This window comes from Vollenhovia emeryi, unplaced genomic scaffold, assembly GCF_000949405.1.
Source record: "Vollenhovia emeryi isolate VEMERY1.0 unplaced genomic scaffold, V.emery_V1.0 DF939122.1, whole genome shotgun sequence".
Lineage (NCBI taxonomy): Eukaryota > Metazoa > Arthropoda > Insecta > Hymenoptera > Formicidae > Vollenhovia > Vollenhovia emeryi.
The window spans coordinates 4,124,755-4,147,566 of record NW_011967244.1 but is presented as its reverse complement, the minus strand read 5'-3'; the positions used below and the strand labels follow the sequence as shown (position 1 = coordinate 4,147,566).

The 22,812-nt window shown below is 42.0% G+C and overlaps 2 protein-coding genes across 4 annotated transcripts in view; one reads left to right on the top strand and one right to left on the bottom strand.

Annotated features, from left to right (window-relative positions):
• LOC105570087 (xanthine dehydrogenase/oxidase-like) overlaps positions 1-1,169 on the top strand; it is a 10,004-nt gene extending 8,835 nt beyond the window's left edge. The window contains 3 exon segments of the mRNA XM_012027051.1: positions 127-228; positions 487-597; positions 765-1,169. Of these exon segments, the coding sequence (XP_011882441.1) occupies positions 127-228; positions 487-597; positions 765-832 (281 nt within the window). The 3' untranslated portion in view covers positions 833-1,169.
• Positions 1,170-1,182: 13 nt separating this feature from the next.
• LOC105570089 (phosphatidylinositol-binding clathrin assembly protein LAP) overlaps positions 1,183-22,812 on the bottom strand; it is a 38,702-nt gene continuing 17,072 nt past the window's right edge. Inside the window, exons 2-19 of one of the 3 annotated variants that reach the window (XM_012027054.1) lie at positions 17,791-17,933; positions 17,621-17,696; positions 16,710-16,724; positions 16,186-16,288; positions 15,883-16,091; positions 15,670-15,776; positions 15,549-15,590; positions 14,957-15,051; positions 13,244-13,412; positions 12,975-13,088; positions 12,758-12,899; positions 12,519-12,608; positions 11,147-11,974; positions 10,172-10,292; positions 9,874-9,982; positions 9,328-9,399; positions 8,152-8,424; positions 1,183-7,260 (exon numbers count right to left, since the gene is read on the bottom strand). In XM_012027054.1, the coding sequence (XP_011882444.1) occupies positions 8,161-8,424; positions 9,328-9,399; positions 9,874-9,982; positions 10,172-10,292; positions 11,147-11,974; positions 12,519-12,608; positions 12,758-12,899; positions 12,975-13,088; positions 13,244-13,412; positions 14,957-15,051; positions 15,549-15,590; positions 15,670-15,776; positions 15,883-16,091; positions 16,186-16,288; positions 16,710-16,724; positions 17,621-17,696; positions 17,791-17,933 (2,699 nt within the window). In that variant the 3' untranslated portion in view covers positions 1,183-7,260; positions 8,152-8,160. Of the gene's footprint in view, positions 7,261-8,151; positions 8,425-9,327; positions 9,400-9,873; positions 9,983-10,171; positions 10,293-11,146; positions 11,975-12,518; positions 12,609-12,757; positions 12,903-12,974; positions 13,089-13,243; positions 13,416-14,956; positions 15,052-15,548; positions 15,591-15,669; positions 15,777-15,882; positions 16,092-16,185; positions 16,289-16,709; positions 16,725-17,620; positions 17,697-17,790; positions 17,934-22,812 lie in introns of all 3 variants that reach the window. The other 2 variants (XM_012027052.1, XM_012027053.1) reach the window with 2 other exon arrangements.

The following is a 22,812-nucleotide window of genomic DNA, read 5'->3' as shown; positions in this document are numbered from 1 at the left end:
CATGGGTACGTTACTTTCATTGAATTTTGGTAAAGCTAACATATCTCCAAAACGCAACTGCATCGATTCGCCAAGAGATTGTCCTAGAAATATGTAATTAAATTGTCTAAAATATTTTATTTTCCTCATAGAATTATAAACCGCCAGGAGCGAAGGATATTCCTGAAGATTTCCGTGTATTCTTACGCAAGAAGTCGGCCAACACTGTCGGTATCTTTGGCTCAAAAGGTAAGAATAGTAACCTTTTAAGTCTCTTCATTCTTGAATCTACATTTACCATCAAAAACAAAATTTCAACGTTCTATTTGTTTGCATACAGTTAAAAACTTTTCGAAAACTTCTTGCAAGAATCTTTAAATACACAAAAGTCGAATTTCTCTAATTCATACTTTAGACTAACAAAACTGAAAAACATTAGTAAAAGCCTGTCGGAGGATAGATTTGAGAGAATAAAAGAATCGATTAATTGTGAACATCTCTTTGCAGCAACCGGTGAACCACCGCTTTGCATGAGTTACGTGATTCCGATCGCGATCCGCAACGCATTGAATTCCGCTAGGGCGGACGCAGGGAATACGGACGAGTGGTATCGATTGGGTAAGCTCTAAGTAAAAATATAAATGTGTTAGGTGTACTTGACAATCTCCTGGATTAGCTTCTACAAGTCTCATAAGTGCGAATTATTCGCAAATGCAAATTTTTCTGTAAAAATCCATAAAAAATTATTATAATGTATATTCCTTTACGATATGTAATTCTTGCAGATGGATCATGCACCACCGAGCGTATACTTCTAACCAGTTTAACCAGCAAGGATGGCATGGTACTTTGAGAGGAAAAGTAAGATTCATTCGCAAATGCTTAAAATAATCCTGTACTTATTCGCTTTTGATCGTTTCCTAAGTGGAATAAATTTCGAGGTCCTGTATGGCAAGAAAATTTATCTATGTTTCGTCGATACAAAAGAGGATACTAATGAGATCATTCGATTAGTTAACAGGTTCTTAACATAACTAAGGTATAACTTCCGTTTTATGGTAAATAATTTCAATAAATATTCTCTATTAAACGCCATTGATGTGCTACATAGTAAATATTACAACAACATATCTGCAGTGTGTAATTGGCATTAATGTGTGATAATATAATATAAAGTATGTCGTAAATAATAATCGTAAATAATAATTCAATATAAGTATATTACCTCTCGAGAGAGAATCTACAGCAACGATTATTACCTTTATATACGCAGACATCAAACGTTAAACACGTCGATATCGTTTGCATTATTTGCACTTGAGGGTGGATGAGGAAGGGTGTAAAAAAAAACGGAACGAAACGAGATTATGGCATACTAGAGGTTTGATTCGCAAAATTAATTATATAACGTGCACCGAGTCGTGCTTGCCGCGAAATGGAGATAATAACGCTTTCTGGAATGTGTTCTTTCCGCTGTGTCACTCACGCCATTCTCAAGACGTCCCGTTCACTCGACATAACGTTATTTATGCTATTCACACGTTGCGCTTCACGCAAGTAAAAAAAGAAACATGCCAAACTTAACTCAACGCGCGGTCTTAATAATTAAAAACTGTCGGAGCGCGCGTATAACGAATACAACTTCAAGCATAAATAGCGAACAGTGAAAACCGACGTAATCTGGGAGAAACCGAGTTACGATGCCGCAATGTATGTCTCATTGCGTTTCCCTAAGCACGAATAAAGACGGGAGATCATTCTCAGGCGACTATGTAGCATCGGTATCTAAATTTTCCGAGATTAAATCGGTTTTTCTCCCCGATAAATAAGTTCCGCGTAACCAGAGCGTGCGCTTCTCGATCTTTATCGTTGCCCTCCGCCGGTTTCCTTTAACAACATGCCACGCAGGGATGAGTAAGCGGAATAAAAGATTCTTCAAGCTGAACCCCCCCCTCTCTCTCTCTCTCTCTCTCTCTCTTTCTCTCCAACGCTCGGAAGCAAAAAACCGTCCCTCTTCCGTATATACCTCTCTAATCCAATAACGTCGCGAACTACCTTAAACGTCGGGTACACTATAGAAAGTAGAGCGGTCCCTTTCGTTATTGTTTGAACGCAGAATAATGATATATTTCGCGCTTGCTCTTGATCATCGCCAAGCACGTATTTGCGTGGTCGAACGTGAAAGCAGGCGGCCACATGACGACTACAGTCATCCAACTCGGACGAGACAATAATGGGACAAATGTTTCAATGCCATGTCTCCGCAGACAACGCCGAAGAGACATATTTTTCCTCTAATTAATCCGCTTGCGGGACAATTATGTCACGAAAAATTAATATGCATGCATTAGGAATAATACTATAATACGAATAACAAGGCAGCAGTGATTGCATCTTTGTTACTGCTCGATTTTTTCGGAATCATGGGATGTTATTTCAGAATTTGAATACGAACGAGTCTCTAGATTGAACAAGTACATTTAAAAGATTTTTACTCTCTGAATTCAGAATCTAATTAAATTTTCTGTTAAGATAGAATTAAGGAAAAATTAAGATTTCGTTATTTATTCTGTCCAACCCTTCGAGGATTAATTCACCTAAGACGTCTCATGATTCTATACATGAAATATACACGTATATAATTTATTCCAAGAAACAAATAATATAATAAATTTTGAATTATACTATTAGCCGCTAATTTATATTAATTAAACTATCTGACTATCCATTAGATTTAGTTTCAGTCTCGTCCAAATCGCGACTTTAATCACCATTCGATCACGCTTTGCATGCTGCACACACGCACTGCATAAATTTTTAGTGCGCACGCGCGCACGTGTGTGTGTGTGTGTGTAGCACACATATGCCACATATATATACATAATCTTCTTTGCACTATCTATGGATCTCTACATATATTCTTTCATTTCATTTTTTCCCTATTACAGCGAAGACTATGCTGATTTGTGTTCATATCTTATAAAGCTATATACGCCGCCAAAGAGATACTCTGACACCACGATCGCGGTTTACGGTTTCCTTTCATTTCCTCGACATTTGTACAACGAGAAGGCATTGTCGGCTCGTCATTGCGCGCTCACACGATCCCAGATCGTTCTGCCCTGTTATTAAAATTGTATTAACGGCGGCGGATCGTCGTGCAAACGCCACTACTGATAATCGGCGTCGAGTAATAACCGACAATAATAATATATCACGCTGTATACGCACACGTATATCACGTAATATCGTTACATCGCAAACGATTTTTCGCTTCGACGACGAACGTTTGCGCTCGCTGCGTTTCTGTTAAACGTTTCAGGTTTCAACTCGCCACTCAATTTGCAGCGTAAATAGAGAGGTCCGGACAATAGTTTTCTATTTATAATTACTCACACAAAATTACAATTGTCAAATTACAAATGTTCTAAAAGCTTGACAGATTTATTAAAAAATATAATAAAAAAAGTATGACAAAAAGGAAAACCAGTGAAAGAGATAGAGAGAGAGAAAGGAGAAAGAACAAGGCAAGTAACGAATTTGGTAACTTGTATATTACATTACAGAGGATTGTGCGAATTATGGATTTATAAAATAAATATAAATGTATATGACTTTACAAATTAATTTTCGAAACACTCGCTCGACTTTGCAAATTATCGCATGCGCGCGTGCACGAGTGTCTCGAAATAATAATTCTCGTGTTCTGAATCAAAATCACTATCGCTTCATGATTGTGATAACCTTTCTCTCTCCTTCTCCTTTCTTTACACATATATATACATATGTATATGTATATATATATATATAAACATGCAAGAGCATAAATGGAATTACGTTAAAACTAAATAACAGTAAAGTCCTTTCTCGGCAACTCTAAACTTACTTTCTCTCTCTCAGTTTCTTTCGCCAAGAAGAAAACGAGAAGCGCGACAAGCCGTTCTTGGAGCAACAACAAGGCATTTCTATTAGGTTGCAATAAAAAAATTACGATGTGGTGTCGATTTTTCATTTTCTCTACCTCTCTCTCTCTCTCTCTCTCTCATTCCCGGGGTACTAGCTGGTCGGTCCGGTCGGCCATTTTACTTTCGATAAATAATTCCTTCCATAAATATTAATAATATACAGTGTACAATGTACAGTGTGTATCCTTACGCGGCCGGGAGGCTTTACCTAAACTATACGGGCCGGTAAGAAGTTGCGACAAGAATATCTTCCTAGTGTACAGCGAAAGAGATAGAATACAGTTGGATTATCGCGTCTCACACCTTCCTATATACGATAATAATATATACGTAATATTGTCCTGTTGCGCTCGGCCGTCGGTAGCTTTAGGCACGATGTCGATCATACGAAGCAATATCGTGAAGCGCAAAAGAAGCTTGCGAATATGCTTTTAATTTGACATGCAAATGACCATACGAGGTGACCAAAGAAAATCATGCATTTGTTCAGAAATAAAATAGTAAGATTTTTCAAACCAGCGCACATCGAAAGTGGAATGCGTATATTTTCTAGAAGTGTTGTCGATTCTACTACCGCTAGAAAATAGAATTCTTCTAGACATATCTGTGGCAAAACTGCACGAATTTTTCTTACTCGATAAATAATTAGTAATAATATATCAATAACATTATCTAATATTATTTAATGACATTAACATTAATATTAACTTTAAGATTAAGATTATTATTAACGTTAATCTCGCGTAGACTCGCGTCATCGTTCTAGATCTACCGACGGCCCTTGAAGAACTCGCGCGATCTCTGCGGTCGAAGCTCGACTCGTAGCTACCGATTTTTACAGACTAACAACTAACTGTCCCCGCGGCGGCCGGTTACGCTCAGAGAAGATCCTATACGTTCACATTATATTATACAAAAATACGTCCCGACTACGCGAAGTGTGAAATCAATCGAGAGAGCGAACGAACGAAAAACGGAAATGTACATCGATTAAGGAAGGGAAGCGATTCGTTGATACCAAGCCCGAGGATATATCTGGCCGCTTCCTCCGCCTCGCATCTGCATCCGCCCGAGTGATGCTATTAACTTTTTTCTCACTTTCGACAAGCCCGTTTTACAGAAATATATTCATTCCCTTCGACCACTCGGAAAACTTTCCTCTCAACTAGCCTATCAGTGTGTATACATGTATTTATACTCATCGATATACGTACGCGCTGGCGGAATTGAAGATATCGCGATGAAGAGAATGAAAATGATTGATTGGGTATACTCTTAAAACAAACCGCTAAGAGCAATAGAAAATATTCACGTAAATCATGATTCATATAAAAACTCAGTATCTACAATTTTAGCTACACCGATCCCTCGAGGGACCGGTTTCGCCAATGTCGACTAGCTGATCATATCTTTTTTCGTTACTTATATCAACAAATTGTAACATATTACAATCTAAGAAGAAATATTGAAAATCCCGAACTGAGCCAGTCGACATTGGAAAAATCGACCTTATCAATCCTCTCTCGCGAGACGAAGCGTTAAAGACAATAAATAGGAAAAAACCGAACGGGAAAGAAAACGCAGACAATACTATAGGCGAGAGCCTATACATGTAATAATTCGCGACCGATAAGCACTATCCGATGATGTGTGCGAGGCCAAACGAGAAAAAAATCGCCCTAATGGGAGAACCAAAAGTCATCTATCATATAATTTGGTCAATCGCTCGTGAGAATCGTATCTCGTTACAATCTCTTACTACGAGCTTTTGTCGACTAGCACTGCGCACGCTGCGTACACTAGCGTAGCTACGTGGATTCTAATTTTTCCTTGCCCCGCCCCTTTCCCTTCGTCTTTCGGCCCAGATCTAGATTCGAGCAACCGCGGATTAAATTATCGATCGATTATACAATATATACGCTATATATCGATAGAGTTTCATCTTCTGGTTACAACGACATTTATAATTTGACGGGAAGCGAGGGTGTACCGACAAAATCCCAAAACGGAGCGCCCGCAACAGGGTATTGACTGCATCGATAGTACCGTGCTTGAATCACGTTGATTCACGTTGTATTCGTAGTAGTGTTCTGGCGTCAGCGTTCTGGCCTTAACTCGTTTAACATACTTCGTTATCTATCTAATTAAGATATCCACGAACAGTATACAGATAAAGAACATTTAATGAGTCCACCTATTCGTTTCATTGTTCTTCCTATATGTATATACATATATGTATATATATATATTGTGTGATACTTTATTGTATATCTTTATCGCATTTTTAATATTTAATACTTCGACGAAATAATTGCCTCAAAACTCTTTTTCTCTCTCTCTTCCTTGCATTATCCCGTACCATATATCCGTACATTTACAGAACATATATATATATATTGTTCAGTAAATATATATAATATATAATATATATTATATATAAGTATATTACAAATAAGAGGATATGCCCAATGCAAATTACTATTTCGATTTGTTTCGATCTTGCGCCTAATCGGCTTTTTTAACGTTTAACGCGGACATTGGTATGTGCAACCGTCAGCTACGTGTATATAATTTAACGCGAATACGTTTAGAACCATTACGAACCACAAGTATCTTCACCGTATTCGACAACGCGCTCTTAACCGACCTTACTATCGATATACTACCGATATACAATATCTCTCTCCCCAACGTAAAAACTACCTAAATATCGCTACATAATTATGGAAATCTTCCATCGAACTTAGAAAATGCATCTTTGACAATAGGCTTACTCGACGTACCAACGAAGAAAAACTGTTCAGCGCGGCACACGGCGCAATACTATCACAGTTAATCCTCACCAGGAAAATTCAGCACATGTTCGTGTCATTCTAAACGCCATTCGCGTTCAAACAACTCGCATCTAAGCTACATAATTATGCCCGGCTACGGGCGTCAAGGCGGAGAAAAGCGCCCTGTCAACGCGTGGTTCCCGCGAGCATTGATCGAAGTTAATTCAGACTCAGTTTGTTCCTTTTTACATAAAAGAAGGTAGACGGATATTCACTTAAACAACAATTTAACTTTTGTCAATGCTCGTGGGAAGGACGCTGTATCGGAATAACACGTGTTGCATACTCGGCGAGCATATTACAGGAAGTATGATACAATTTGCCGATCCTATTCGTAGTGAGACGATTCGACTGACAATCAATGATCCAAGATTGATTGGGCCTAACAGAAAAAAGCAGGACATATTAGCTTTCTTTCATTCTAGGCATATTACACGGTATTTACAAAATATCGCTCCGTCTTCTTAATTCCATTTGGAATCCTGGAACAATCATTTATAGTCTGCTTTAGTAAAATGGAATGTCACGTCTGTCAAAAAAACTTTACTTAATAACAACTTAACTCTACTTTTTTAATTACTAACAATCAATATTTACATGACTATCAAAATGATTAATCTTGAAATAGCGTACTTTTTGCAAGTAGCATCGGATTGATGATAATGCTGCGTAATGATAGAGAAAAGGTGAACGTGTGCATTTATTAGTAACACGGAAGAATCAGGTTTCGTTCATTGTAAAATCCATTTTAGACAATCTATAATTGGAGATAGAATTGAATATAATTCTAGGTAAAATTTTATATAAAAAAAAACCGTTTACTCGAAATTTAAATTATATCACATTCTATTGTGTTAATTGCAAGATTTTGTTAAAAATTCGGCGTACAACTTAAAAACAAAATTTCGTTTTAAATTATAGATTATCTTTAAGATTAACAATTTAGAAATCTCGAAGTTGAGTGTTACAAGACACATATTATTAATCACAAATGCATAAGTCACAGAGTGATTATTGTACACTATCCCCCAGCATTAGAGCGACGTCCATTCAAATTGCCCGAAAAGAAATATGAGAATCACTTGTACAAAAGATACAATAAAATCAGTCAAAATTAAATAAATAAGATATACAATTGTACAAAATTACAGCAGCGGATCCAATTCTCGCCTAAACAGAGTTTAATAAGATCATACACGATATCATCCCCGATAAAATATGAGGAGGGAAAATTCAGTTTCGATACGAAAATATTATAACATTGCGTATTGTCCTTAACCAGTACGCGTTTCCTATCGCAGATCATTCTATTATTACGCTCCGAGATCCTCAGCAACGAAAGGTTGCGTAGAATGGTAAGTGAAGGTAGGTACCTAATCCCTTCACAGAGCACCAAAGGGATCGAGTTGGACAGCATTGCCTTGTGGCTGAGCCGCTGCAGCGGGCTGAGGTTGAGGATGCTGCTGTTGCAAATTAGGACCAGCCATCATGGGATTCGCACCGGGCATGGCCATCATGGGCGCAGCTCCTCCCGCAACCATCATACCGCCACCGGCGGCGGAAGCACCTGGGATAGTACACATCATCGGCCTCATACCCTGCATACCCTGCATACCCTGCATGCCCATCGGCATACCTTGCATACCCTACAGACACCAGAGAGCGAGAGAAATGAGACGTATGTACAAAAGGAAGCGTGTGCCTGCGAAACTTAATGTCTTCCTTAACGGTTAAATTAACGGCGAGTTTGATCGGTCATGATTTTTACATTACTTGAACAAATGGAATTCAAGCGACGACTGTAAAGAAGAGAATTACACTTTGAGATTCTTATTCTATCTTATGGAATACTTTATCAGCAACGCAGCAACTGCGTTAATTTTGGTAAAATCGCATATGCTGCCACAAATGTGTGTATTCCATAAGATCAAATAAATATTATAAACACATAATTTTCTGTTCAAACAAGACCTTTGCTCAATTCGTTTTATAATTGCGACGTTTCCCTCGCAAAACGTCGCAAAAAAAGATAGTGTAGCTTAATAATAATATTCTAATACATGTTACCTGTACAACAGTATAATAAATTTATACACGAGCGCGCTTTACGTAATCCTAAAACTTATCTACATTGTCTACATTACAGAGTAACACCTCAAGCAAATTACAGCCAAGTACGCAGGGAAATAAATCAATCTATAGAAATAACTGCGATAAAATATTATCAACTACATTCTCTCGGGACGTGCGCTAAGGGTACATATTGATGCATAAGCACACAATGCGAGGAAACGGAATGAAGTGTCGAGTCAGACTGTCATCTCTCGACGATTCGCCGCATCGCCTCGTGAAAAGAGAGACCGCTATGCGATTTGTACAACGATTGTCATTATTGACAGAGTGAGTTAGTGACAATTCGTGTTATCACACGCTATCTTGTACAGAGACAGACTCGTGATCCGGTGAGGTGAGATGAGTTTGGCGTTTTGTGTTAAACAACTCGTTCGCTGCGTGTGTGAAACAGAGACGCTCGTGATCATGGGACTTACCATCATCGCGGGCTGCGAGGGGAAACCTATAGTCGTGGTGGTCGTAGGTAGCAGTTGCGTCATTCCCTGGCCCTGCAACACAGCCGATAACATGCCATATGCTGTGCATGCAAAACACACTCACCTAAACGGTGCTAATTGACGAGATAATTGTCGTTACGGTATTACGAAGAGAGCGGAAGAGTCCCACGACGGGCGGGATGGCTTAACGGTAAACTTACATTTCAACGTGTCTAGCTGAACGTACGAGAACTGAAGGTACGCTACACACTTAGCGAATCGCTAACAGGCTAAAATAATTTACTGGTCCGCGTAGGATTCCTACGCGATAGACAATACCGTAAGGAACAAACGGTCAATGATCTACGGTTCTGAGGGTGAGAACAACTGAGACTTCTATCGAGAACGAGGGAGCGGAGTTGTTCTTTGCAAGTGATGCATCGGAAACAGCATAGACGTGTATGTGTGTGACTTTGTGTACTGACAATCAGAAGAAACATGCTGGAAATACCTAACGGCAACAAAACTGAAAAGGGGAAAGCTCACCATGGGCCGGTATCCGGCGCCAGTAGTAGCTGCCATTGGCTGCGGTGTCCATCCGCCGGCCGGACCGCCCGCTTTCGCGGCATTCTTCGGTGAGTTCCACTGCATTCCTCTGCAAAGAAAACAAATTCGTCAATACGCCAATGTCACGTGTTGTCTACAAACGCAGTCTTGAATCGCCTTTATGAATTATTCACAAGTCTGTAATCATCCTTATAAATACATTCATTTTGGAAAGGCTTACGTAACTGGATTTACATAACGCGAATCGCTCATGAATAAAAACGTGATCGCCGCTTACTTGACTTGCTGCTGCGCGCTCTTATTGATGGTTAAGTTCTGCGCAAGGCTGGCTAGACTGGTGTCCAAATCTCCGGTCAGGACCTTGCCGGTGTTGGCTGCGCCGACTGGTTGCCCCGCGGCTGAAATAATATCAAATTCAAAATACCCGTAGACGTACTGACACCAAACTGTCAAAACTCCTAAGCAACATCTACGTCAGACAGAGACCCGAATATGAAATGAAGATTTAAAGCGAACCGTGGAGTTTACGAAAGTTTATAAATTTGCAGATTTAAGCATAATTGTCAAGCGACGTAATTTCTGATTTAAAAAAAAATACTGAAGGGACTTAGTCTTAAAGGTTCCTGAACCGTCCATCCCAAAATCTCTATAATAGCGTGCAGAAATTCTCTAAATAGAATAACGCGGAATTTACTGTTATTAGTCGCTGTACAATTAGCCACATGCGGATGATTGTAAGCAAATTGAATTACAAATTATACATGAGAACGAAACAACGATCAGAGGTTATCGTGTTTTATGATTAGTACACTTAAGCAACGTGACGTAATCGTCTGTTTTTCTCGGTGATTTTTACGATATCTATAACGTCGTGTATAACACAGGCGTGCTTATCTACTTGTGAAAACGCTGAAATCAATCGAAATTATCTAAAGCACTCACATATTCAAGTATAAATACTTAACACAGCTTGTCGATCGAGCAACATACATAAATCGAAAAAGCAATTCCTGGACAATACAAAAGTCCAAAAGACATCTTGCAATTAATCAGATACCTACAAGGAATGCCGCATGAAAAATGTACACGTTTCCCAGATATCTCATGGACTTTTACGTTGTTTAGGGTGCGATGGGTCGCGACGCAACCAGGTGAAAAATGGAAAAAAGAGAAATAAAGAAACTCGATGGGGAGACAACCAGTGCGACTCTGTCATGCGATCGGCGTGAATTAGATTAGGCATTCCCGTCACCTGGCATCGGCTGCTTTGCCGGCGAACCGTACCCCACGGGGACTTGGGCTTGGGCAGGGATACCGTAGCCGACGATCGGCGCACCGGCCATCATGGGTTGTCCGGTCGCGGGATCGTTCATACCGAACATACCGGCGCCCGCCGCTGCCGGCGGCATTTGTTGTTGCAGCGGCTGTTGTTGCGCGGCCATCGCAGCCTGCTGCTGTTGCTGCTGCTGGACCATGGGCGCCGGCCGCGACGGAGACCCACCCAGTGCCATGCGGATACTATCATTGAGATCGTCGAAGGCGCTCTTGCTGCTGGCCGAGGCGGCTGATGCCGGGGCCGGGGCCGCTGCCGCCATTGACGCCGTCGCCGCCGCCGGCCTACCATGTGACGCTCCGCCGCCGAGGGTCGGAGACATAGCACGCGGTGCGGCACCGTTCGCGGCGGCAACGGCGGTCGCGGGTGGCGGTGGTCTAGGTGGCGGCGTAGCCGTGGACGATGTCTTGCCGGCGGCGGGCGGTGCCGCCGACGCCACCACCTCGGCCGCCGCAGCATCCCCGTCGCCGCTGTTCGCGGGGGTCCTCATCATCGCGGCGGCAGCGGCGGCGGACCCGTCACCCCCGAAGAGATCCGCCTGTCCGGCACTGAAAAGGTCTCCTCCGGCCGGCGCCGTTCCCGTTTGCGCCACCTGCGCCGATTCACCGCCAACAACGCCGCCGGCACTCTGATCGAAGAGCCCGAACGCGCCCGCGTTCGTCGCTTGTTGACCTCCGGTGGTACCGAGGGACGGGAAATCGGACATGAAGGGATTAGGTACGGACGCGGCCGTTCCTGGGGCGCCAGCTTGCGCAGAAAGTGATCAAGGTGCATAAGTTAGCTTCCTCCTCTCTTGCGTCCGGACGAGGTAACAATGTGAAATGTCTCGCAATTGTTATACCGTCACCCGTTAATACGTCAAAGACAAAAAAAGGAGCATTCGAATGCAATGTTAACGCGATGCAGCGCTCGGTCGCATTCCTTTATAATATCGCGCGTCAACGTTGCACTCGTATAATCAGCGCTTACGCTCAAATGCCGGAAAGAAAAGATGCCAGAGTAAATTGTCGCTATTACTGTAAAAATGATTTTGTATAGCTATAAACGCTGCTTCGTACACTCTTTGCTCGTAGCGTTAAACGTGTGACTGCTCAGGCGTACGTAAGTAAAAATGTAAGATGTATGATGCAAAAGTATCATAAGAATGGTCGCAAAAGTTCTACGACAGAAAGAGAAAGAGAGACGTGACAAGACGGCGGAAAAAGAAAACGAAAGTGCACGGAACTTGTCAATCGCTTGTGAATGCGCTCGCAATTCCCGCTAATGTCTACTTCGCTAGTGAAGCACTTACTGGATTGCTGATCTTGATTTCCGAATACGGAGGAAAAACTATTATCTGTAACAAAGTTATTATTTGCCGGTGGCGCAGTTGGCGCGAAACCTAAAAGAAAAAAGAAAATGGAAAATGAAAAGAAAACGAGAAAATAAGAAGGGGGCGAGGAAAAAGAAAATATCATAAACAAGCGCGGTGACGGAAGAAGCAGCGATGATCACTGAGACTAATATCGACTAATAAGTGCTCGTGCTCACCAGTACCGTTGGTCATCCACATGTTGTTCTGCATCTGGGCGGCGGGTTGCGCGGCTGCCGCGGCCGGTTGTGGTTGCCCCCCGAATATGGTCGCGAACGGATTGCCCGCCAGTTGCAGCAGATCGTCCGACGCCTTCTGAGACTGCTGGAACAACGTGAATTCTGATTATCTCGCCTCGCGTGGAACCACGTCTCTCGTCGAAGAACGCAGACGTACCTGGCCGTCGGCTGATGTCGCACCGAACAAGTCCACGATCGGTTGGTTAGCGTTATTGGTCGGCGAACTGAGGAAGGGATTCGTGCTAGTGCTGGATGGCGACTGTACTTTTGCCTGTAATACACACGCCAGGAATTAAAACAGCGTTCATCCGCAATGGAAAGAGAAATTGGAAAGCTAACACAATTGCCGTCTCTCAAATTCTTCCGAGCTTCGTTTCTCATCTATTCGAATACCGTAATACTTAGCGACACCACGCGAGCTGGTACCTTGTATTGATTCATGGCGGCTTCCTCTTCCGCGAGAGCTTGCTGTCGCAACGCCTCGTCGATGTGGCCGTTCCCGGTTTGCTCGAGCCGCGCATTACTGGCTGCTGTTCCGAACGCGGTACTGGTGGAAGACAGGGCGGACACTCCCGACTTTACATTGGTTCTATTGCTGCTTTTGGGCGATGATAGGATGTTGTGGTGTCGATGGATGGAGAGAAAGAGGACGGACAAGAAGAATACGGAAGGTCCGTTTCAGCGAGTTCGTAAAATGTGGCGAGAGAGAAAGAGAGAAAGGAGCGTAAAGGAAAATTGATAATTGAAAACAAAGGAGAAGAGACAAACAAAAAAACAAAAAACAAACGGTGTAGTACGTATAGATGTAACAATGCGTAGAAATGCATAGTGTGCATTACCACTCGCGCGCTCGCACGTATCCCTCCTCTTTCTCACGCGCGCATACACACACACACACACAACCTTTCGCTCTTTTTCACACGCTCTTGCTCGTCTTTTACAACTTTTTTACTATATTTCCTAATGTACATATGCACTTACAGGTGTTCTACATTTTGTAGTGAAATATAGCGTCAAGCTTGTGTACTCAATCAAAATTATGTTACATAGCACACATTGATTTGAAGACTGTTCATTTTTCAATAGCATACCATGAGCAAGGCGTTAAATTCGCTACGATAATAAGCGATTTTATACAGATAAATATATATGCATTAAAACGTTACGTAGCTTTTACACGATACTCTCATTTCAGGATATTTTAACGTTGATTATGTATCTCGAGTTAAACATTTATTACGAATAATAAATATCGTGAATAATAAATGCCATTTTATCCAACAAATTTCACTATGGTATAGCCACATGAATCACTATTCCATCATCATCAAGTTTTCTGACTATAAAATGAAATCGTCAATATTGTTAATTGCAATTGACGATTTATCATAGCATGCTCGATATCCACTATAATCAATAGATTATAGGGAAATACGTTAATTATCTAAACACATTGTTGTAAATGTCATGCAGTGTACACGAGCGATAAATTGGATAGCGCAATAATTACAGTTACATATTTTCCGTGAGAAACACACATATACATAAAAATTGAATACCAAATTTAGGAGCATAGCATGGATACCTAAAATAGGTCGGGATACAAAAGTAAATCGAATATTCTATAACTAAATATTAAATATCGGAGAAAATTAACCTCGTATCCAGGGGATACCATCTCGACAAATCTTACAAGTTGGATAACTATTCAAAAAGAGAATATAGCTTTTCAAAGATGGTGCTTAATAGTACGATCTTCTAAAACCTCTTGTGACATTTGCTTAAGACAAAAATGTTAACTTGGTATTGTTGTAAATATAAAATGATCAATGAACTTATCGTATTCGAAATAAACGAACGCAATCGTGTCATAAATCTTTATATGTGCATGTGCGATAAACGATAATGTTTTAAATATTCATAGCTTAAGAAGCTTGTAAAGATGTGTAGAAGAACGTGTTTCTGATCATCGGATATGAAAGAACAATGAGACGAAAACGATGGACTCTGGGGAAGTATATAGAGAAGGACAAGTATATCGATTTCAATAGCATTCAACATAGGACGTTTAAAATTATCCCTACATCGATTGTTATGTGAGACTTAAATGATTCGAATATATGGAAAAAGTCGGCATACCTTGCTGACTGCGTTGGCGTGTTCGCGGCGGAGCCCTTCTTTCCTTCCAGGGAAGCGAGATGTTGCTCCAAGGCATCCAATAAACTGCTCGGTGCCTAAAAAACCAGTTTGTCCATTATTCATAGAGCGTTATTAAAGTTTCTCAATGAGGTGCAAGGTAAAATTTTGCTGTGCATTTGGTCTAGAAGAGATTTCTCTCCGCTAAAATGCATGCATTTATTGTGGGAGAATTTGTCAGCTTCGTCATATTTTCCTTTAAATGCGCACGTGTGCAAAAAACACACGACAAACAGTAATATAATCAGCTAACGAAATCTCCCAGAATAAATATCGCCAAATATCTATACTGCTCTATACTAGGCCACACTAACTCTACCTCATTAAGATAATCAGAGTCATTACCTGTCAGTAATGTAAGAGGAAGAAACAAATAAAAGTGTTACTTTATCGATTAAATATTGATTTTTTTTCACTCAATGTTAATAGTTCCTCAAAATGGTGACCGATAATTAAATACAGGCAATTGGACAAACCCTTGTCACAGTATAGCAAGATAGCGAGATAATGAATAGTACTTTGAACGCGCATATACCTTTGTCAGATCCGGTATGTCCCCTTTGTCGATGCCAACGTTCTGTAAAGGAAAAAAAAACATATGTTCAGTAACTATCCTTAATCATAGGCTGTCTTCACATTAAGACTGTGAAACTTACTTCCGCGACTTTCAAAAATTCCCCGACCCTGTCCATGCGTATGAGGAACTTCTTGTAAAGATCTAAAGCGTCCCGACATTGTTTCTTGTTCATGTCGAAATATTTCTCTGAAAGGCCACAACCGCAATCGTCCGATTAATTGATTTATTCTTACGGGTCCTTGGACACGCCCTTCGTCATGCGATAGGAAAACAGAATATTAAATGGCGTTACCTAACAGATTAATGATGCCGTCATTATAGCAGGCGAATAACCGGATAAGATCTCGAAAGAGGAGCATGAAGGCCATGTTTATGACGCCATTCGTGAGGTCGTTAGCCGTGCAATCGAATTCCAGCAGTGCGTCGAGTTGCGACTGCAGTACCGGCAAAGTTTTCAGGAGTTTCTCGGCGTTCATTGTGCGTAGAGTGCCGTCCTCCTTCCTGCAATGTCGATTACGCGACGAAGATTAATTTCCATTATTAAATACGGCGAGATAGAATTTGCCAGAAAAAAAAGAGCGTTGTCAACACATACCCTCTTTTCACTTTGCAAAAGTCGAACGCTACCGTCCTGTAGGAAAGAGCCTTCTCGTTGAGGTATTTAGCGTAGCGCCTGATGAAGGGTGACATGTCATATCCTGATGCGAACAAAAACGACAATCACTCACTCTTGTCCATATAAAATAATAAAATACCGTAGACGTAATGAAAGCATTAATAGGCATCGCCACGCAACAATGCTTAAAAGTGAAATTAGAAAGTCGGCGGTGCTGCCGGTGCGATTGCATTAATTTCATAAAGTTACACAAGCGTGCGTGTCAGCGCCGATTGGAAATTACAATTTTGTCAAACATCTTGTGAGTCTAATCATATAATCATATTGTCTGGGTGTAATTGTACATCAATTGGTACGACACACAGATTAACAGTTAGCTCTGTAAACGTGTACATTAACTTGTTTTAGTCTCGCAAAGTTAGAATTGAACACATATACAGGATTACAAAGCACGATTAATGACTACCATTAATATAACGAGAAGGTTTGTGATTAGAACTCACCCACGCGTATTCCTGCTTCATGCCCAAAGAGATAGAAAGTTAGTCCAGGTTAGTAAATCATACACATAGTTGGCAGATACATGGAAAAGAGAAAGATTCGCATTTTTTCCATATGGATGATAGCTACGGAACGCGAGGAAATTAATAGCGCGAGAACTTTTCAAAGAATTCGCGATTGGAACGAGGAATTTTGCGTCGTTTGAACAATTAATTATCTATATTCGACAACCGCTGCTTCTCGATGTAACAGTCGATCAGAGTTACATTCAATGATCTCCAATCGGTGGATAAAATTAGGTCTCCCGTAAACAAGTTCTCTCGACGTGGAGTCGAGGTGTCCGCGATCGGTTATTCAAATTACGGCGTGTTGCAATTTTCCGTGCGACGCGTGCATATCAGATCAGCCCGCTCGACTATCGGCACACGAGTCGTCTGATGATCGAACGCCGTTGTACGATATTTCGTGAGCGACAGTGCGAAAAGCCATACACATCGTGCCGTGATAAGTTCACATCGCAATGGTTTTGTTAATACGAAAATGTACGTTAATCTTCCCAAATGAATCGCATTTCCTAATTTTGTTACGAGATTAGTTTCCCCTCTGAGTAGGACACTCTAGAATCGATGGATTTATTCGTTACGAAATTTAAAGAGCAATTAAAACAATTGGAAAAATTGCAAGAAATTCTTTATATTGCAACTACTTATTTCAAAAAGACTATTCCTTCGTAAATTCAAAAGCTATTCCTTCGTAAATTAAAGAAACGCCAGCGAATGAGGTAACATTATTCTTTTCGAATTTCGTAAGGAATATAATACTCGGTGTCGTTAGCATCCATCAATTCTGGCACATATCGCGGTATCCCGGGGAGAACGAAAAGCGCTGATACGATTATTTGCAAAGTAATCACCTTGTACGCCGCTCTTGTCGAGGAAATTGTTAAGCTGAAATGTGCTGTTGCTGGATGCAAGATACTGCGTGAACCTCTGCAAACAAAAAAGTTATTTCAGAAGGACGTGTGGGGGGGGGGAGGGGGCGAGGGGACGTCTCGCGGGTCAGACGAGACCAAAAGGTAATTACCTCGTTGCCATAACACATCATGTGGTGCACGGTGATCAGGGCCTTAAAGACCACCGTCCAGTTTGTGTTCTGCGAGCGTTCTATCAAGAGATTAGCGAGCTGCGGTATGGAGACGTTCGGTTCATTGGTGCAATGGATCAGATCTGAAACGAGAGGAGGAGTTGTTAGCTTCTGGCGAGTCCAAATTTTCGGTATTTTCTGGAGATAAAATCTCGGGTCTCCAGTCTCGAGCCGGAGGCTCCGAGAGGGAACGAGAGATCTCACGTTTCGCGCGAGCAACAATGAGAGGCACTGACCTCCACCTTATAAGATTACAACGTAATTTACATATGTATGATTCACAACCATCAGCGGCGACAACGCTATCGCATTGTGAGAATCTCTCGCGAATGTGTCGTTTCCCCTCGCCTCGGATTTCGAGCCGCGGTCTCGGTAGGAATACGTATACGTATCCGTTCGTACGTAACTTTTGCGGAAACCGCTCGGCAATTACATACGTGAAAGTGCGAGGTAAAAGCGAATCAATCTTGAATCGTTGGTACGACGAAACAGTGGCTGCCTGGCGTAACTTATTAGGTACCATTAAGTCGTTCGATTAGAATCGTCGACCGCTTCTTACCTCAATGAATTCTTAACAGGGGCGAAAAAGTGTACCATCGCGAGCAACGGACTCGAAGCGGGCGGATGCAATTGCACAAAAGTGGACCGGCCGATTTCATTCAGCTCGACTCGAAAACGAGAGAGAGAGAAAATCCGAGCAGTGGGACGATTTTAATTGTTCCAGATCGCACGCGATATCAGCGTCGGTAAACAGTTTTCCAAAGACGTTCACGCACTATAATTTCCAGTTGCAGCTTTCAGCAGTCGGATGATTCAGATGTTGAGAGATGATTCAAAGGACTCGCATGATTCAGCATTCGCATAATTCCCGTCATCATTCTTTTTACTTGGCATTGTGTCAGCGTGCGCGTAGCAAAACCAGACGATTTAACAGTCAGGATCCGCGATCTTCATTTTTAATTATGTTCGCGTAGCTTGCAGCATCAATTAATCTCAAAGGCAAACAGCTACGCCTGATAACCGTATAAAGGGAAGAATCGCGGCAATTGGCACAAGAATTAAATAACACTTTGCGATACAATTCCATTAAATTGTCATGTACAGGCGCGACCCGGCAGTGATAAACCGCGATAACCCACGGGAGGCTTTGAAAATAAGGGATCAAAGGAAAAACAATGTGTTTTACACGCGCATACGATTACAATCCAATTTAACGGCGTAACGCGAGGCTTCCTTTTAATTGCTAATTAAATTTACGCGACACGTAAAGCGAGACGTTCCACCTGATTAATTGTATAATTCTACCCTAAAATACTAGGTCGTCTAAGAACGGTCGAAAATTCGATACTCGCCACTTCTAACGGACCCTTCGCTCTACCTTCGCCGTGCCTGTGCCTAAAAATGGGAATAGTCGATGCTATCGATCACCACCGACGGTGACTCTGACCCGCAATGTACCTTGAGGCTCGCGCAAACGTGTCGTGAACCCTGCCGAGGGTGAGGCGAACGTGACAACGAATTCACGAAGCGAACGACGGCAATCTACGACGGCGTCCATCAATCGCGATTGATTAACGAAAGTAGCGGGTCCACGTCAGGAGGACGGCGATACCGCGTAACAACAAGGTCAACAATCGCGTCGCCGTGCGGCTCCAAACGTGATGACATTCGGCGTCGTTGCTGACACGGCGGTCCACACTCGCCGGTCATCTGGTACCGCGGTTGCTATGGGCGCATTATTAATAGCGACTCGGTTGCCTGCACCGAGTACGCACCGAGACTTGTTTACAGTCAATTCTTATATTTAAGGATCGTCTTAAATACCTCTCGAATTACTTCTTAAGGCCTGTGTCCACGATGCTAGAACCTGGTCCAAGTTCTAGCTCCGAGAAATGTGATAGCCAAATCAACTTGCAGCTTTTATGGCATAGCTGCAAGTCGATTGGCTACACATTTCTCGAAACTAAAACTTGGACCAGGTTGCAACATCGTGGACGCAGGCCTTTAGCCAGTAAAATGATCTGTGCAGCATCCGTACGGATCATGTTTTGACTAAATACAGTTTTCGAACATTTAACGTGGCCATAAGAAACTCGGTACAGCGATGGACAGAATGATTGAGACACGTTTTGCTTTAATGAGTTTATGAACAAGCATTTAGATTCAGGTTTACGTTCCGACATTTTTTCTGAGGGAAATTTTACTGGAAATGTACATCGAAAACACTCAAAAGGGTTTCAAAACGGCCGTGGAGTAAAATATTCCTCGGGGGAGGAGATTTTGGAGCGTAACCCTGAATCTAAAGACACATTTCTAAACTCACTAAAAAAGAAGTGTCGCCTGTCCATCATTTACAAGCCTCGGTGCGCACTCAGAGCGCACACTGAGAAGCATATTCGATTAAATATAATCGGATAAATCCAATTACATAATATCAAACGGATGTATCCGATTAAATTGTATATCCGATGAAAAAAAATCGGTGTTTCGATCAGATTTCATCGGTAACTGCATTTCATCGGATGTATACATAATTAAATCGGAAAAATTAACCATCGGAAACACAATCTAATTGGTTTATCCGACGGAAATTTTTCTCAGTGCACTAGTGCAAGCAACCGAATTCGCTATTGGACACGCAGAGCGTATCGTTTATTCTTCTCTCTTTCTTTTCGAGCTTCGCCCGATCAAAAACCCTCGGATAATTTGAAGGCATTTTTGTTCTCCCTGAAAGGAGAATCTACTTCAAATCGAGGACACGAGGACCGATTAAGGACTACGCGATAGAAGTGCGCGGCATCCTGCGCGAAGGACGAATGAAATATGTCAACGGGAAAGCTAACGTAAAAGGTGCAGTTTAACGTGCACAATTAATAGCGAGTTAACATTTACGTAACATTTTCGTATACGAATTCTTATTCATTCTTATTAGTCATTCACGGTTATCGCAACTTGCATCGCAGTCGTTCGCATAATTCGCCGAGAGCATCACGTCCACGAGGGAGAGGCCCGCGTTTATTTGACCGACGCGAAAAAGACGGGAGTTAAGCAAGGTTTCGCCGCGGATAGTTTCCCACGCCTTTAACGTATCTCTCTCGCCCGGTCGACCGATGATCCCGCAATATCGAAGTCACGACGTGAGGGCTTGGAATGAAAGTGCAATGCGCGCGCGCGTAAGAGAGAGAGAGAGAGAGAGAGAGAGAGAGAGAGAGAGAGAGAGAGAGAGAGAGAGAGAGAGAGAGAAAGAAGAGAGAGAGAGAGAGAGAGAGAGAGTGTGTGAGTGTGTGTGTGTGTGTGTGTGTGTGTGTAGCGAAGGGGCACCGGATAAACGCGAATAAAGCAGTGAATCAGCACCAAGTATTGAACCACGACCGTTCTGCAAACTGCAACATTTCCATATGGTTATCGCGCGCGCTACCAAGCGCACTCGACGTTATCGCGAGATGATTGCCTCTAATTGGCGCGAATAGCGACCCGGCGAACGAAAGTAATTATTTATCGATGGTAATTATCCGCCCTTTAATTTCAGCTATAATCCAGTGACAGCGGCAGAGACGAGATTGAAAATTTCGACCATTCTTTCCGTGGCGATCCCGCAAGTTGTTTCATCCTTTTAATACATCGATTAACAAGTAATAAGGATAAGAAAGAAGATTAATGTATGTAAGAAAATGTAATAGGGACGAAGAAACTGCTCTTTATCTCTATTGCAGGAAGAGAGGAGACTCGTTCGCTTATGATCATAGCGAAAAAAGTTAAGTTCGTAAAGTTTAGGAACTTAGGGGCTCATTTCAACTGAAGACGATCGCGGTCCGTGTCAAACGCAAAAGGTGCACGAGCGATCTGCTCTCCCGAGCGGCGTGTTGCCCGACCTTGCGAGGCTTCTCATTCTAATTATAATCTCCCAAACACGGACGGATTTAGCGGTCAAGCAGCGTCCGCGTTGGCATCGTCGTCGACTGTCAAAAAAGCAGACACGTCCTTCAAAGACGTCCCATTCAAAGTTCAGGCCGGGGAGATTCACACGCGAATACGGCACGCGCAACCGACTTTCTTATCGCTTCGACGCGCCGTGAAACAGGTGCGGAAATCCGCGTCTAAAGCCAACGGCACTATTTTTCCCCTAATTGGATTGCTTACGAGAGCCAGTCAAGATTCAGTCTTAAGCCCGTATCAGGCTACGGATTGAGATTGAGATTAGATTGAAACTTGACCAATTAGAGTAAAAGTTACTAAACTTGAGATTAGTATACTTTACTGTGTGTGATTGGTCTCAAATTTCAATCTAATCCTATAATAATTTCAATCCGTAGTCTGATACGGGCTTTAAGTCATCTGATCTAAAGCCAACGGCACACACGATACTATTTCTCCTACTGGATTCCTGATTGGCACTCGTAAGCAATCCAGTAAGAAAAATATTATAGTATCGTACGCCGTTGGCTTGACGAAACGAAGGGACGCAGCTCTGCCGAACGGGGCGAAAATCCAGTCGTGCGATATGACGCGCATGAAGACATAATATATGATAATAAACAGGCGGTATGAGATTTCAATAATACTGTGTGCAATATTGGATATCAATTATTAATCTATTAAGATAACAGCTCGGACGAAACATTAATACCAATTCGGTTAGCCGTTACTCTTTTTCTCTTCATATCCGTTTTTTTTTATATTATCGTCAATATTATGATAAGCAAAGAGGTATTAACGTTAAATATTTGAAATTTATCAGCCACGGACAAAATATGCGTTTAATCGACGTAACGAGCACTCGTTCGGTGACACAGCTGATAAGAGACGCAGAGAGAAAGAGACAGTAAGAGACTGAGCGAACGAATGAGTGAGCAAGTGAGCAAGTGAGAGTGAGAGAGAGTGAGAGAGAGAGAGAGAGAGAGAGAGAGAGAGAGAGAGAGAGAGAGAGAGAGAGAGAGAGAGAGAGAGAGAGAGAGAGAGAGA